Below are 18,103 nucleotides of genomic sequence, written 5' to 3' on the forward strand. Positions count from 1 at the left end.
ACGAACCCGGGAGAGCACACAGCTCGGCGGGGCGGGCAGCGAACGGGCGCGCGAGCTCGGCGTCGTGGCGGAGCAAATCTTCCGGAGTGGGAGGGGGGAGAGAAAGTTAGAAAAGATCCGAATTTGTGGGGGGCGGTGGTCTCTGGATGGGGACAACACGTGCGGCATTGCGGAGGGGACGAGGTGGAGGCGGAGGTGCCGGTGCGAGGGCCGCGGGGGTGGAGGAGGGCGACGGGGAGGCGCGCCAAGACGGTGAGGGTGGAGGACGCCGGCGAGGGGAGGGGGCTGCCGCCGCCGTCGCCGGCGACGGGGCCGCACGCCGTCGGCAGGTCGCGCGGGGCGCGGCGGCAGGGCGAGACCATCGCCAAGGGCCACAAGAACTACGAGCTTATGCTCAACCTGCAGCTCGGCATCAGGTGTCCTGCCTCACCTGCGTCTCATTTCTTGATTTCAATGGTTCTCCTTTTCGTTCAAAAAAAAAGGAAAAAAAACTCCATCTGTCCGTAGGCATCCAGTATTAATGTTGGCTTGGTAATTGTTTTACCAGAGGCATGTTTACTGATGGGATCTGTTGATGCAACGTATTCTAAATAATTGGGCATCTCACCTCACGTAATACCGTTGCCATAAGGAGGAAAATGCATTTGGTTAGGGATTTTATGATTACCATAGGGGATTAGATCATCCTGGTTCAATGGTTATGTAAAAGTTGATAGCTTTTTCTTCTTTTTTCATGAGAACTTATGATTGCTGAATAGAACAGGCGTGGTTCTTGAACAATGACAACATGACAAGAGAGGATTTCGATGAATGGTTTGTGTCCCCCATCCAGCCATCGATAATCACTTAATGGCTAATACGATGTCTGGCTATAGTTGGCATAAAATAATGGTGGCCAATGAAGAGGGCATTGGTCTACTTCTGCCATTCCATTCAAAGGGAATGAATGACAACATCGTGTGCCTTTTGACTGAAAGTTAACAAGCAGGGATGGATGCAAGCAAGTACTTAAGCGCTTGCCACACAATTTTTGGTTGGAAGGTCACGCTTGGAAAGTCATTTTCTGCAATATGAGGGACCCCCCATTTTCCAGTCATATCAACTTCAAAACATAAGAGTTTAGAGGATTGTAAGGGGAAGTTCCATATGTAAGGAGACTACTACAAGATCTCTAATAGTGACATGCTCCTTATTTTGGCATTTCAACTGAGGGCAGTAGCTAGAGGATCGAAATAGTATGCAAGATCAGCCCTTCTGCATCCTAGTTTTCAACAGCATAATTTTCGCTGGATAGTAGTCAGCATCTCAAACTTTTGACATGAAGTAGAAGAGAAACAGGGAGCTACCGTGTGACAAAAGCATAATTTTTCTATTAGATAATTCAGTTATTAGGTAGAGATACATCTTAAAGAATGTCATACGCCTTTTAACATTTGAATATAAATATGTTTATGCCAATCATCTTGCCTGCGTAACAGGCACGCAGTAGGAAAGCAAGGTCCGATTACTCTTGATCTTAAATCATCAGCTTTTGACCCGAAGGAGAAAGTATGGACAAGGTTCCCACCGGAAGGCTCAAAATACACCCCTCCACACAATTCTTGCGATTTCAAGTGGAAGGATTACTGCCCACAAGTATTCCGGTTGGTCATCAGTCCAATCTGTAATATATATATATTACACCTTCATTATGGTGGCATGCATGACCATTACCAGTTCAACACAATTTGTTCACTGCATCACAGGACACTGCGCAAGTTGTTCAAGGTTGATGCAGCAGACTATATGTTATCCCTTTGTGGAGACCAGGCTCTCCGGGAGCTCTCGTCTCCTGGTAAGAGTGGAAGTTTCTTTTATCTCACGAGCAATGACCAGTATATGATAAAGACAATGAAGAAAGCTGAAGTAAAGGTTTGTGTGTTGTCTTTGTCCAAGTTCTTCCTCAACTTCAAAGATCACCAGTCGTTTTGTTCTTAATTAACTGAACACTTGTTATCATAATATCATATAGATATTTCTGAAGATGCTTCGAGCTTATTATAATCATGTCCGGGCATTTGAGAACACTCTAGTCACCAAGTTTTTCGGTCTTCACTGTGTCAAACTAGCTGGTGCTAATCAAAAGAAGGTCAGAAATTGGAGTTTATTTAATTTTCTTGTTATACCTAGTCAGTTGTGGTTAGTAAATATACTCTTTCCTGGTTTATTTATCATGCCTGAATCCTGATTATCTGTTTTCTGTTATCACCCAGGTTCGTTTTGTCATAATGGGAAATCTGTTCTGCTCTGATTACTCAATTCATAGGCGATTTGACCTGAAAGGTTCATCCCTTGGACGTACAACTGACAAGCCACAAACAGAGATTGATGAGTACACTACTTTGAAGGATCTTGATCTCAACTTTATATTTCGGTTACAGAAACAATGGTATCAAGAGTTTCAAAGGTGAGTAGTGTTAGAGCTGATAAGAAATCATCACAATTTGATGCATGTTAATGTAGAGGATAAATCTGTTGAAGCAGACAAGTGGACAGGGACTGCGAATTTCTCGAGCAGGAAAATATCATGGATTACAGTCTCTTGGTTGGTCTACATTTTAGGGATAGAAGGGATAGGCTATTGACTGGAGGTTGGTTAAAAAAAAAAATTTAATATTTTTTACATGGTTATTGTGTAGCTTACAAAGTGTATTGCTGCATTGCTTGAAGGTTCATTTGATAGTGACAGCAGCAGAGGATCATCACCTCACCTGTCTAGAGGAGATACGGATCCAAACAGGTAAAACAAGACACTCGATTATTCCTCACTTAGGTAAAACAAGATACCAATCCAAATACTTGTTAGATGCAGTAGCATTTGTAACCCTTGGATCATCTGTACCTTATCCTAAGTCCCAAGTAGATCTGCTCGGTATGTCCCCACGGACAACACCGTGCCAAAACATGGAGCCATATTTCTTTTAACCCAACATTTAGGTATTATGTTCATCTTTGCTGGCTGAGTTGGGTCTAGTTGATAATTTTGGCTGCATTAATTCCTTCTAAATGTTAACATAATCAAGATTGTTTGTTTGGACAGGTTAGCCAAGATAAAACTTGGGTCAAACATGCCAACAAGAGCTGAACTGACACTACGAAAGAGTGATTGTGATTCCCAGATTATTGGAGAGCCTACTGGGGAGTTCTACGATGTTATATTGTATTTTGGGATTATAGACATACTTCAAGATTACGATATCAGCAAAAAGCTTGAGCATGCATACAAATCATTCCAGTATGACCCAACATCTATCTCGGCAGTAGACCCAAAACAGTACTCAAGACGCTTCAGAGATTTTGTATACAAAGCGTTCCAAGAAGAGAAGTTAGAGTTCTGAAACACATTGAAACTTGATAGCTACCGTAGCCGCTGACATGGATATCGGTGTTAAACTGTCCAAACATGGTGCTGCTCACATTGCAGCAGAGCTTTTGGTGACTCTACTTGCTACGTGCATATCATCATTTGTCCACTGCAGTGCACTTCAGTAGAAGCCATCAGGATGATCAAGCCCCTGCCTGCGGAGAGGAATTCAGATGGCTCTCATGTAGAAATAAGGCTCCAATTGAGATAGCGGTGCATTTCAATAAGCAGGTTCAACAATATTTTTTTCATAAAATAGTTGTTTGGCAAACGGTTAGCAAAAATCTTTCACACAACTGCTATATTACATTGCACAGTGTAGCATAGCGCAGCAAAGCGAAGCTATGCCTAAATACATGCATATAGAAATCACTGATATTAGTGTAGAAGCTGACTTGAAGAACCAACCTACAGAGAAATTTGTAACGACAGTTCAGAGATGTAAATCTTTTTACATGAGGTAACATGTCACCGTTCTTTTGTTTATCTGGGAGTACTAGTACATGGAATCTATTTTCTCGTAGAATTGTTGAACAAAATTTACTCAGATTACTTGCGATATATATTTTTTAACCACACATCATGCTTTTAGCATTGATAGTAAAGATTTCCATACAAAGGCCATATCCACGCAAACTATTTGAGATGAAGCTCATCCGGCGTGAGTTTAGATTCATAACGTGAAGGGCATTGTGTTCCTGGATTTTGATATTGATTATTAGAGTCAGTATTCTAGAGCCTCCCGTGCAGGAGGCCATCCACCCGGACTCCCCAGGTGCCTGCAACAGGTACCTCTATGAGAAATCTGATTTCATTGTGATCCTGACAAGCCAGGGTTCAGTACCCTTACCTAAAAAAAGTCAAAGCCTGGGAACATCTCCTTCCCATGGTTGATAAAAAAAGTAACATGTCAAAATATACCAAATTCCAAGAAAAAAAATCGAGTAACTATGGATCTATTTGGGGAAGCTCCAACTAGAAGAATTTTTTTAAAGCTAGGTATTAGTGGCTTCAATAATTTATAGAGCTAAAGCTAGTTGTGGATCGTGTGTGTCATCATATTCCTATTTTACATTAAAATTATAATCTTAAATCACTTTATTTTAATATAAAAACTAAGATTTTACACGAACCCAAGAGTTCGAGTTCTACCAAATGGCCTCTGTGTGGCCATGTGCCGTAGTAGTAGAGAGCCCAACAATCCCAACGCACATAGATCCTGATTACTTACAACGATACAATAGCACAAACCTCGGAAGAAAATATGTGTGCTTGAGCTCACAAACAAACACAATATAATTAAGGGGGTGGTTTGATATACTGTCATCAAGGGACTACTTTAAGGAGACTGTTAACTGGGAGAGCAATTAGAATGGAAGTTAATTAACATAAGAGCGGATAGGGTATTATTAAGATCGGTGCTTGTGGATCAGCTAATGGGAAATCCAGATAGTGGAACAGGAGAGGGTATTCTTGGGGAAATTAACATAAGAGCGGATAGAAACGAAGGTCCATGTGCGGTTGAGCTCATGTATGCGTTGCAACTGGTGGTGTTCGCGTGGCCGAGCCAACGGAGGCTAGGCCGAGCATGGGCAACGCCGTGCTGGCCGCTACCGTGGCATTTTGTCCAGGAGACTGGGTGTTCATGGCGTTGTGCACGGCGGAGAGAAGCCCTGCTGTCATGACCCAAAAAAGATGGACGCTCAGGATCGCTGCATACCGGTTCAAATCAAATCGACGGCTGTTTTACTCTCGAACATTAAACAAAACTACCTAGTTAATGTGTCGGAATGCATACAGTTATTACCTTTTTTTTGTTGGTTTAGCTCAGTTTATAGCTTGATTAGTTAGCGGTAAACAAACTTGTAATGATCCGGATATAACCCGTGCTGTGTGAAGGTTGTGAACAGCTAGGACTGATATTCTAGAACAGAACCACAAAAAATAGAATGAACAGCGACATTCGCCGTTCTTCCCCAACTCTTCCCACGCCAGATCCTCTTCTGAATCAATTTTATCTTTCGTTTTGAGTTCTTATTTGCATTGGTTGTATCAATTGGTATTAGAGCCCGGTTGGTTCTTGGCAAATAGCGATGAAATTCATTTCCAGTGAGGGTTGCTAGGCGTTTGTTCGGGTGTAAAATTCTAGGAATAGAGACTAACTGAATCGCGGTGGTGTCGGAGGTAGTTTGGATTCAGGTTTGGGTTGTCTGGCTCGTCTGGGTGTAAAATCCATCGACCGATCTCCAAACCAGGCAACGGTAGATTCGTTAGTGCAGACAGATTGGGGAGGAGGGAAATCTCTAGATCGATCTGCCCTGGCCGGAGAGGATGATGAGGAACACCAGGACATTGGCAACAGCAACAGCTGTCGTTGCGGCTTCATCAACCACAACCGTGTCCAACCCTGAGGAATTGGGGGCGCTCAATAGCTCCAGTTTGGATTTTGTCAAAACAGTTCATGATGAAGTGTTAGAATTCAAGTCAAGGTTGGACAACCTGGAGATCCAGATGACACATAGGGAGGAACAACTGCACTCTATTCTGACTACATTAATGGAATTTGTCAGAGGCCCCAAGCCATTAGGACCAACAGGTTTGGAAAGGGTCATTGAAGAGAACTTGGAAGAAGAATTTCCTGAAGAAACTAAAAGAGAGGCTATGAAGAACCTGAAAGGGGAAAGGCCTAGGAAACTTCAAGTTGAAGGTAGCAGTGATCTAGGTGAGCAGGTACTACCACCACATAATCATTCTTATGGCTATGTCTATACTGATGCCTCTAGTCGATTCGATGCTGGAAGTCAAGAAGTAGAAATGATGCCTGATAGAAATACCCATCATTATAATCATGTTGTTCCCAAAGTGCAGTCCCACCATACATATATCCCACCCCATGCTAGGAATTATGTGAATGTTAGATCAAATCCATGGATACAACAAGATAAGTGGGGGCAAAAGCAACATGAGGACTCATTTAGTCTTTCAATTTCTAGATCAAAGCTAGATTTTTCTTGGATTTCATGGGGATAATCCTATTGGCTAGACTAGACAGTGTGAAAGGTACTTTGAACTTGCTTATATACCATAAGAAATTTGGGTTTCTCTTGCAACCTTACATTGCACAGGAAGAGCCAGGCATTATTGGTGTGGCCTGAGGTTAACTGCAAGGCATGTTAAGTGGGTATAATTCTATACCATGGTGTGCAATAGATTCTTAGAACACAACATGTTTGATGTAGTGGAGATTTTTCATTCCCTATCTCAAGACTCAATTGTTTCTTTATACATCGATAAATTTGAAGAACTTATGGCCAGCATGCAAAGACAGCACCCAGGACTTCAAGAAGATTATTACATAAGATGCTTTGAGAGAGGCCTAAAAGAACAGATCAAGCATTATTTGAAGCCCCACAAATCCACCAGTTTGAATGGTGCATATAGTATAGCAAAAGATCTTGAGAAGGCAGTTCTGAGCAGAAGAAACTTTCAAACCCCAAACTCTTTCTGCATTCAAGTCTACTCCTTGAACAATCTCTTCACATAAATTGAGTGTTCCAGCTACCAAGAATGAGATTATGCAGAAACCTGAGAAATTGCCAAGTACTACTGTCAAAGCCAAGGAGCCTAGCACTTGCTAGAAGTGTTCCACACCTTGGACACCCAAACACAAATATAAATACAAATTTATCAAGGCAGTGCTCATTCTTGAGATTTGAACCTGGAGAAATCAATGAGCCAAAATTGGAACAGGATATTCCGTTGGATGAAGAAATCACCTTACAAGGACCTACTCTAATGCAAATATCTAAACAAGCAGTTCAAGGCATCTGAACTGTAGCTACATTTTGCTTGCCACTCATTGTTGGAGGAAAAAGAGCAATAGCCTTCGTTGATAGTGGGAGCACTCATATCTTTATGGATGTCTCATTTGCCAACAAAGCTACCTACAATATCCAACATACCAATCTACAAGCTTTGAAAGTTACTGGTGGTGGAGAATTGCAGACAGGTGGTTTGGTTCCACATTGGTCTTACCAAGTGATGAGAGAAAAGTTTAACAACCCATTTCAGCTTCTGGGGCTACAAAACTATGATGCTATATTGGATCATGACTGTATTTTTTAACACAGCTCTATTGAAATAGATTTGAGGAAAAGAGTGTTAACTATCACCAAGGAGGAAACTAGAAAGATTTGCTTCTCTGACTGTTCATTACTGGAACAGAAATGTGTAATGGGAAAACAAAAATTGAACAAGATTCTTACTAAAATGGCTATGGGGTATGTTCTTCAAATAAGAGCTGTCACCACTGAGTTGGTTCATGTGGATTCAATAGAAGATTCTGTGACCAGACTCTTAAAGCAATATTCAGAGGTGTTCAATGAACCATCTGGTTTACCCCCAAGAAGATCATGTGTCCATTCCAACCCACTAAATCTAGGGAGCTCACCACCCAATTTGAGGGCATACATGATGTCACATTTTTAGAAAGATGAAGTTGAAAGGCTAGTGGGAGAAATGTTGGTTCAAGGAGTGATACAACCAAGTGAGAGCCCCTACTCATTCCCATCTATCTTGATAAGAAAGAAATATGGTTCTTGGAGGTTTTGTATAGATTATAGACAGTTGAATGATATGACAATTAAAAATAAGTTTCCAATTCCAGTAGCTGGTGATCTATTTGATGAATTGTGTGAGGCAAAGTTTTTTCTCAAAGCTTGACTTGGGGTCAGAATTTCACCAAATTCTTATGAGTGAATATGACATACACAAAACATCATTTAGAACCCATTTTAGTCATTTTGAGTTCTTGGTAATGTCATTTGGGTTGACAAATGCACCAGCTACGTTCCAATCTATGATGAATTCAATTTTTGTTGTTTATATCAGAAAATTTGTGCTTTTTTTTATGATATCTTGGTTTATAGCAAGACAAAGGAAGACCATTTGCAACATGTAGAATTGGTATTGCAAGTGTTAATTACTCATCAGTTGAGGGCAAAAGGAGTAAATATGTTTTTGCAGTCACTCAGATTGAGTATCTAGGACATGTTATCAATGAGCCAGGCCTATCAACTGACAAATGAAAGGTGGAATTGATCAAAAGGTGGCCTATTCCTAAGAACATAACTGAGCTTAGAAGCTTCCTTGGCCTAGATGGGTATTATAGGAGATTTGTGGAAGACTTTAGAGTGATATGTAAACTATTGCATGAGAAATCAAGTTAAAATGTGTCTTAGTTTGCATATGATGAGTTATTGATAACGTTAGATTTGAAATGATTTTAGTTGGCATGAACTTGTTTGTGTGTGATCTTATTTATGGCTAACCAAAGTTTGAATTAGAGCAGACTGTTTTAGAGTCCAGGAAATTATACCTCACCGAAACGTCTAGTGTGTGGGTTTTTGACCAAACCGAATACTCCGGTGTTATGGTGAAGTGAGCACCGGAGAATCTTCAGTGCTGAAGCAGAAATGGAAAAACACCGGATGGTCCGGTGATGGACTTAGAGAGCATCAAAGTATTTTCTGTAGAGATGAGATTTTTGTCGCCAAGTTTGATTATGTACATCAGATAGTCTGGTGTTGAGTTTGTGAATACTAGAGAATGTGCTGGACCTTTCGTTGTAGAGAGGTTGCAGAAGGATGGTTCCGTAGATTGGCACACATCGGATTATCCGGTGATGGATATGAGATCACCGGAAGCTTTCACAGACCTTTTCTTGTATAGAGTAAATTTTTCCTGGAACAGATACTGTTACACTCACCAGATGGTCCGGTGTTTAGGAGTATAACACACTGGAGCATTTGATGTTCACGTTTTCTGCAGGATGTGCTCTGAGTTAAAGTTTTTGATTTTGTGCTAACCTGGAGATGTTTTAGAGTGTGGAGAAATGTGTTTGCTTGTTTCAAGGTGTGAAGGTGATGGATGCAACTTGGCGGTCGACGACAGGTGATCAGGGCTAAGTGGGTGCTTAATGCCGTACGATCAAGGAGGGCTGGTGGAGTCAAAGGTGATCCTAGTTGTACACATGAAGGTCAAGCAAAACATGAAACGGAGGGTGAAAATCATATGTTGACAAAGTCAAGTGAAGGAGATACCATGCAAGTGACAAGGTGGTTTGAGGGATCGAGAGCGGGAGAGACTTGCTGGTGGTCAAGATCGTAAGGTGGAGGACACGCGTCATCATCAGTGCGCTTGCTTCAGGTGAAAGCAAGTTGTGGCTAGTCACGCTTTGAGAAGCATGCTAGGGTTTTGCGGTTTGGCCTCAAAACCGTGAGGGGACTGGAGGAGTACGTGGCACCATCATAAAGCTTGCATCGAGGCAAAGCAAAGTCGTGAAAGCGTTGAGGCTGTCCAATGAATGGAGAAGAAAATAGACCAAAATGTCCTTTGTGGTAGGTAGGAATGTACTACACGAGAGGGGTATTTTGGGAAAAAGTTAGAAAACTTAGGGATCAAATTTTCTAGGCCTATAAATGGAGGGGTAGGGCTGTGAGAGAGGATGAACCAGCCATTTGAGCCCCTTGTGACACCCATATGAGAGCATTGTACTAGGGTTTTAGAGGAGATGAGGATGAGTGCTTAGCCTATATAATAGGTAAGAGTTTTGAGAGAAATATCTTTATAATTTGTCTAAAATAGGGCTGACATCTTTGATTAATGAAGTTTATTTTGTTTCATATGCTTGAATTTCCCTCCTTCTAATTTCCCTCTCTTGGTTCCATTACCTTGTGTGCAAGTTTTTCATCTTCGATGTTGATTTCTGTTTTTCTTTTTGAGCTGAAATTTTAACATCTTAGAAGGTTGTTTTTCTTGATGCTAAAGGCATAAAATTTACATACACATGTATATGTGATAGGATCTTGAATTTTCTTACCTTTAGACCATCATCTTGGAGATCTTCTTCACTCGGTGTTCATCTCTTGATCCTTAAGTGATCTTTTCTCAAGATTCAACCTTTGTGTGGAGATGAGTCATAGATTGGTTTGATGTAGAACCTAATGTTCGATTGCAACCATGAGACCCACTTTTTGTTGACTCTTCTAGTTTGGTTTTTGATCTTTCTCCAGAGTTTCCGGAATTTCTGGGTAGGTGTAGTTTTTCCACTGAATATTTGTGTTGTGTTCTGTTGTGATTCTCTTATAGAGATGCGTTGGGTGTTTGAATAGAAGAAGGCCATCAATTTTGAAAGAAATTTGTTGAGGCGCCTATTCACTACCCCTCTGGTCATCACTCTTGATCCTACAGTTTGGTATCAGAGCCGGTTTGATCACTTATTGACCTTAACCGGTTTGGTAATCCATAGGTGTCATGGAGAGAAGTGAGAAGATTTCGCTATTTAATGGCCGTAATTTTTCATACTGGAAGATGCGCATGGAGGCTTATCTTCTAAGCCAAGAAAATGCAACATAGGAAGTAGTTGATTCCGGCTACGAGATCTTTGTTGCTCGCACGACTCAAGTTCAAGAACAGTATGAGGCCAAGAATAAGGCCATAAATATTTTGTTCACTAGCCTGAGTCGGAATGAGTTTGGCAGGGTCCAGCACCTCTGTACTGCCCAGGAGATCTGAAATACTCTGAGTATCTTTCATGAAGGCACTAATCAGATTAAGGCCAGACGCCAAAACACATACAACTAAGAATACCAAATATTTGTGCAAGACCCTGAAGAGTCTTTAGATGCAATGTTTGCTCGCTTTGATGGGATTGTTAGCAATCTTCGATCAACTGGTGTTTTGCCGTATTTTAACCATGAGAGAGCGATCAAGCTTCTCTATGCTTATGACCGTAGCTTATGGGAAGTGAAGATCTCGAGCATTGAAGACTCTCTAAGTTACGACACGTTGACTTGTGATGAGCTCTTCAGCAAGCTCAAGTCCATCGAGATAACTAAGGCGGCTCGAATCGGTCTCAGAAATCCCCTATCTCAGAATATGGAGTTGGTTTCTGGACCTGGTGGTGGCAATCAGTTTGTAGCTGGTTTTTCTTGTGCTAACACTTCATTGAGTGGATTTGCATTGTCTTCTTTGGTTTCTATCACAGAAGAGCAGGTGGACGCGCTGAATGATGAGGACCTTGAGCTAATTGTGAAGAGTTTCACTCGCTTCTACAACAATCGCCGACACCGGAGGAGGGGTGATTCTCGTGTCTGCTTTGAGTGTGGTGACACTACCCACTTCAAGGCGGATTGCCCCAAGCTCAAGAAGAGTGAGGGCGGCGACCACGACAATAACAAGCATAAGAAGAAGAACAAGAAACTCTTCTTCAAGAAGAACCATGACAAGAAAGCGAAAAAGGCGGCCAAGGCTACTTCTAGGGCATTCGTGGTGGCTCTCAGTGACATCGACACCTCTTCCAACGAGGAGGAGAGCTCGGAGGAGGATGAACCACAAGCAAAGAATAAGAAGAAGGCTAAGGACTTCACCGGCCTCTTTTTCATGGTGGACGACAACAACGACCTCGACCTGGATCCTTCTGAGGTACTGTCTTCCTACGACCAGCTTTTCATCCAAATCGATACCTTGAATGATGCTCTCGTTAGTCAGGATATGTTACTTAAGAAAGTTGTGCGTGAGTTGAAGGATCTTAAGCCTAAGTATGAGTCTGTCTCTACTGCATGGTCAAGTCGCCAATTGGCTTGAGAGTGCCGAGAAAAAGCTCCTTGAGGAGGAGTCTAGGTCTACTCTCTTAGGTGCTTGTAAGAATTGCCCTTTGCTTGTAAAAGATGTTGAACTGAAAGACAAGCGTCTGAAAGAGCTAGAGTGTAGATTGGAGAGTGTTGGGAGTTATAAGGATATACAGTCACATTATTCCACCTACACCATCTTTCAGGACAAACTCAGCTGGGTTAGAGGGCAAGTTCAAAAGTTTTTGACTGAGAATGAATACCTCCTTTCTCTAGTGGAGAAGTGCTCAGATGACAAAGGGAAAATGAATTTGATCTTAGCCAAGACAAAGATGTGTGCTGATAAGGCGGGTTTGGCTCTTAAGTTGGGTTTTGAGAGGGTGGCTTACAGTGGGGAGAGTAAGACTGTGTTTACTACACCTACTATCCTAGAAGCTGAGAAATCCAAAATCAATGCCACAACACAACCCATCAAGAAACTCATTCCTCAACTCACAAAGAAGAAACCCACACCACAACCCAAGAGATCTCTACAGTCTAAGATGAGAGAGCTTGTGAGAGAGACCCGAGTGATCGACAGTCGAGTTCCCGAGAGATGCTACCTCTACACCTACTGCCAGAGAGAGGGTCACTTAGTTGAGTTTTGCTTTCGCCATAGGAGAGATGAGCGACGTGAGTGGGAGCGAAACACTCGGGACATGTTTCACCCCTATGTTGGTGTACATGAGCGTTTTCCTCTCTTCCACTCATGAATCCCTAGCGCTTTTCAGTCTCTTCCTAGATATGTTGTCCAGCGTGGATTTTTCTATGACTCATATGATTTTGATCCACGTGTAAGAGGTTTTGAGTCACAGTGCTTTGGCGTACTAGACATGTTTTACCTGCACTTGCTTTTACCACTTCAGGGCGGATGACCCAGTATTGAATTCCCAAGAGGTTTTTGACTAACCCCAGTACTAAATCATCCACCTATTAGTCTTCTCATATGTAGGTGGCAGACGGAGGCCTAGAGAACAAGTGGCTCATTGATTCCGATTGTCCGTGCCACATGACCGAAGATTCATCATAGTTCTCTAGTCTCACCCGCGTAAAGCAACACGAGTACATCACATCTAGGGATGATCGGAAAGGAAGAGTGAAAGTCAAAGGTATGGTAAGGATGAATGAGAGTTTCACTCTCAAAGATGTAGCTTTGGTGGAGCATCTAGGATACAACCTTCTCTCTGTATCTCAGTTGTTGGATGGGGACTTGAAAGTGCATTTCAAACATGATACTTCTCAAGTTCTCGATTCTTCTGGCGCTTTGATTTGCAAGATTTCTTGAGTTGGGAGAGTTTTTGGAGCTGATTTTTCTGAGTCTCTTGGTTCTTCTCGTTGTTTGATTGCTCAACCTTCTTCTAAGATTTTGTTGTGGCATAGGAGACTAGGGCACATGAGCTTTGATTTGCATACTCTTTTGAGTGCCCTAGGCTTGATCTGAGGATTGACCAAGCTCAAGTTTCAGAAGAAGCTTGTTTATGCTCCTTGTTGGCATGGCAAGATGGTTGCTGCCTCCCACCCACCAGTCAATCTGGTGATGACTGAACGACTAGGAGAACTTTTCCATATGAACATTGTTTGTCCTTCTCGGGTTCGTTCGGCGAGTGGGAAGTGGCATGTTCTTGTCATTGTTGATGATTTCTCTCGCTACTCTTGGACCTTCTTTCTTGTGAGCAAGGATGGAGTGTTCTCAAACTTTCGGAGCTTAGCTTCGATATTGTTCAAGAAACTCCCTGGTACATTCAAAGTAATTCATAGTGATAATGGTACCAAGTTCAAGAACTATCTCTTTGATGCTTTCTGTCTTGAGTATGGTATTGAGCATTAGTTTTCTACCACACGCGTTCCTCAGCAGAATTGCGGGGTTAAGAGAAAGAACAGTATTTTGGTTGAGATGGCTAGGACTATGCTCGATGAGCATAGGACTCCTAGAAAGTTTTGAGCTCAGGTTATTAACACAGCGTGCTACATCTCAAATCGGATTTTCTTGCACTCGATCTTGAATTTGACTTCTTATGAGTTGCGCTTTGGGAGGAAGCCGAAAGTTTCACATTTGAGAGTTTTTTGGTGTCGGTGCTTCATCCTAAAGTGTGGTAATCTTGATAAGTTCGAGTCACGATCTTTCAATGGTATTTTTTTGGAGTATTCTCTTCATAGTTATGCTTACATGGTTTACAATCTTGACACTAACACCATCATGGAATCCTATGATGTGACTTTTGATGAGCCAACCCCCTGTGCTAGTTCTATCCTTGAGTGTGCAAGTGATCAGGAGATGAGCAAGAGCATCTTTGTAGATGGCAAACTTTCAACTCTTGGTGATGACAAGGATAATCCACTACTCTCTCGACCACACCTGCTCTAGAGCTAGCTGTTGCTTGTTCTACTCCAGCAGAGGGTCCTGCAGCCTCTACTTCCACTTTAGCTGCTTTCGAGTCTGTACCAACAGTGTTTGAGGGGGAGGTACACTCACAGCGTGAGGCCCCTCAACACATTCAGTGGTGGCACCCTCAACAGACGATAATCGGTGACATCAATGAGAGGGTAACGAGGTCCAAATCTGCTTATCATGCTCATGTTACTGATTCTGGATTCGTTATTTTCTTTGAGCCCCATAATGTTGGACGTGCTTTATCTGATCCGAGTTGGGTCAATGCCATGCATGAAGAGCTTGAAAACTTTGAGAGAAACCAAGTTTGGGTCCTTGTAAAGCCACCCCCTAATGTTCACACCATAGGAACCAAATGGGTTTTCAAAAACAAACAGGGGGAGGATGGATCTGTAATGAGAAACAAGGCTAGACTAGTAGCTTAGGGTTTCACTCAGCTTGAGGGGATAGATTTTGGAGAGACCTTTGCACCTGTAGCTAGGCTGAAAGCCATTAGGATACTTCTTGTATTCGTGGCTTCCAAGGGTTTCAAATTGTATCAAATGGATGTCAAGAATGCTTTCCTAAATGGTTTCATTCAAGAAGAGGTTTATGTTAGGCAACCCCCAGGCTTTAAGTACCCCAAATACCAACATAGAGTTTATAAGCTTAGAAAGATTTTGTATGGGCTCAAACAGACACCTAGAGCTTGGTATGATAGACTTGGGTCTTTCTTGCTAGAGCATGGGTATGTGATGGGGTTAGCTGATAAAATATTGTTCACTCTCAGGCATGGCAATAATTTCTTACTTGTCCAGATATATGTGGATGATATCATTTTTTGTGGCTCTTCTCATGCACTTGTAGTCAAGTTTGCAGAAACTATAAGCAGGGAGTTCGAGATGTCAATGATGGGCAAGCTCAACTTCTTTCTTGGCCTACAAATCAAGTAATGCAGGCAAGGTACATTCGTTCACCAGACGAAGTACACCAAGGACATACTGAAGAAGTTCGACATGAGTGATGCGAAGCCCTTGGCAACACTGATGGATACCTCAACTGTGCTTGATCCAGATGAAGATGGCAAGGAGGTGGACCAGTGAGAGTACAGGAGCATGATCGACTCTTTCCTGCATTTAACGGCGGGAAGACCCGACATCTACTTCATCATTTGCTTGTGTGCTCGCTTCTAGGCTTCATTGAGGGTGTTTCACCGCCAAGCAGTGTCACGTCCCAATTTCTTAATCAAGCATTTAAGTAAAATTATGCTTCTTAAGCATTATGCTTAAAATTTGCATAATGGTAATCCAGAGCGCTAATGCACTTCATTAATAATCATTAGGATAAGAGAGAAAGTTAGGGGAGAAAATAATGGAAAATGCATTGGAAATACCTATTCTCTCTAACATATGGGCCCCACATGTGGCCCCACTCCTCACCCACTCCCTCTCTCAAGTGGGCAGCAGCCCACCTGCTCTCTCTCTCTCTCCTCTACTCACTCCCCACGCTTTCCCCCAGCTGCTGCAGCAGCAGCTCCTCCTCTCTCCCCCTCTCACTCAAGCTCAAGCACTCACTCTCTCTTTTCCTCCAAAATTCGAGCTCAAGTGGAGGATTCAAGGTATGCATGTGGCACCATTGCATTCTCTAGCTCATAGGCTACTCATCTATCCAATCCATTTTAGTTTTCATGGAGAAATCGAGTAGTTCTTGGCATTCTTGAGCTTTTTGGAGCAAAAAATGGAGTTTTGGTCAAATCTGAGCTCTAGAGTAGTGTTGGTAGTTGATGAACAAGTTCTAGTACCCTTAGACTATCCCTAGCATGTTCCCTTCAGACTTGGAAAAGATCGCAACTCGAATCGACCAAAAATCCACTCGAGAACAGCTTTTCTGTATACCTCGGATACTCTGGACTCACCCGGATACTCCGGGTTCAGCAGATTTTGTCTGATGAATTGTATTCAAAATTGGTTAGGATACTCCGGATGGCTGTTATTTTTCGGGTTTCGTTTAGATCGTTTAGTATTGCATTGATTCGTATATCTTATACTTCTAGCATGTTGTTAAGCATTGTGGCATGCATTGTTGCACTTTATTCATACTCATGGCATTGCACGCGTTATTCTTTTTAGAGGACGTCGAGCCAGTGATCCAGGAGGGCGAGGGAAACTTTGGGTAGCCACCTGAATAGCAAGGTAAGCAACTAAGCATATTGATCCATCTTGTGTAATTGGATAAGTCTAAAATTGTTGAACTATGCTTATGTATGTATGCATGTTTAGTGAGTCAATGTCAGGTACCAATGGGTAGAACCTATGCCGATTGCGTTCTTCTACTTTGAATACTTGTGTATTTACATTCCTTGTAGCCTTGAGATGTTGTCAACGTCTAGGTATGAGTTCAACTTATATGCTTAGCCATGCTTAGGTCATTCGGTAGAAGTCAAACGACGGCGCATCTCGTTGTTCGCGAGCATAGGACCTTTTATGATTGCATACACTTGTTGAGGTTGAGATGGTTGTACGAGTGGTGAGTATGAGATGAGGTGTGGATGGTGCTAGGATGGTGTTTTGTCATGCCCGGATGTGGAGTTCCCCTGGGTAGGTCGGTAGAGGAAACCGGACACCGTAGACCGCTTTACGTCGGTTAAGCCCTGATTGTCGGTGTTGTTCGCTTTAGCACTTACCTTACTCACCACATGCCGATCTAATGGTAAGGCAAGCCGAATACCTTTGCAGTTGTGACTTTTTGGTCTTGGACATCGACGGTGTGAGCGGGCGGGCTTGTAGCAGTACTAGTTTGTTCCGAGAGTAGTTCTAGTACCGCCACACCGAGCGATGCATGATCCAAATGGTTGGGGCTGGTTGGAAAAGGTTGTCACGAGTACCCCTTGTGTGCACTTTGGTCGGTGGCACAGCCGAATGGTCCTCGTGTCGTGTGGGTCCAAGAGCATCCCCCTGCAGGGTGTATAAATAGTTCGAACTGCCGCGCTCTCAGTCATGAGTATGCTTCTGTCCATCTGCATCGGTTGTAGAGTTTTGAGTATGGTTTGTGGTTCGGTATGTGGGAGATGGTGATGTTGGTACTTGTTACTTATTGATATACATGTTGTTTACAGTTACTTTTGTTCAGTTGTTAGCTGCAGGGCAGTTTTCTTATGTTCTGGTAAAGTTTCAGTCGCTCACACATATGTCTAGGATGCTTAGTGTTTATGTTTTACCTAAACTTGTGGTTCATCCTTGCTAATGATCAATGCATAATCCTTGGAGTCGAGCTATGTATATATGCTCTATATGGTTTAAGTCTTGCGAGTACCTTCGTACTCATGTCTGCGCTTTCAGGTACTCCTGCTGCTGAGGAAGAGGCTATTTTTGCTACTTCGTGCCTGCCGATCTTGGTGGCGGGTAAGGGTAGTGCATCCTATTTTGAAAGTGGTGTTTTTGAGACGGTGCCTAAGGGCATGCGGCGTCGTTCTCTTTTGTCGTTTATAAGTTTAACTTTCCGCGGCGTAGTTCTTTTGTGGTTAGGAGTTGAGGGGTTTTGTCTCCTCCTATCTCGCTTTTGTTGTAAATTGTTGAAATCATTTGCATGCTTAATACTTGTAATATAAATATTTATTACTTGCTCTTTATTAAGCTATGTTGTGATGTACATATTGAAAGGCAT

At 42.5% G+C, this 18,103-nt stretch overlaps 1 protein-coding gene across 1 annotated transcript; it reads left to right on the forward strand.

Annotated features, from left to right (window-relative positions):
- Window positions 1–3,868, forward strand: LOC133912537 (phosphatidylinositol 4-phosphate 5-kinase 4-like). The gene is made up of 8 exons (XM_062355330.1): window positions 1–416; window positions 1,479–1,643; window positions 1,746–1,911; window positions 2,012–2,128; window positions 2,253–2,446; window positions 2,524–2,630; window positions 2,710–2,779; window positions 3,080–3,868. Exons 1-8 carry the CDS (start codon window positions 391–393, stop codon window positions 3,375–3,377), a joined length of 1,143 nt encoding a protein of 380 aa, XP_062211314.1. The 5' UTR covers window positions 1–390; the 3' UTR covers window positions 3,378–3,868.
- The last annotated feature ends 14,235 nt before the right edge of the window (window positions 3,869–18,103 follow it).

This window comes from Phragmites australis, chromosome 3 (genome assembly GCF_958298935.1).
Source record: "Phragmites australis chromosome 3, lpPhrAust1.1, whole genome shotgun sequence".
Classification (NCBI taxonomy): Eukaryota; Viridiplantae; Streptophyta; class Magnoliopsida; order Poales; family Poaceae; genus Phragmites; species Phragmites australis.

Bases quoted from the DNA above. Each gene is read 5' to 3' on its own strand.
- LOC133912537 (XM_062355330.1), top strand. From the start codon at position 391: ATGCTCAACCTGCAGCTCGGCATCAG. The intron at 417-1,478 runs GTGTCCTGCCTC...CCTGCGTAACAG, and splicing joins AACCTGCAGCTCGGCATCAG to GCACGCAGTAGGAAAGCAAG. The intron at 2,447-2,523 runs GTGAGTAGTGTT...CTGTTGAAGCAG, and splicing joins TGGTATCAAGAGTTTCAAAG to ACAAGTGGACAGGGACTGCG.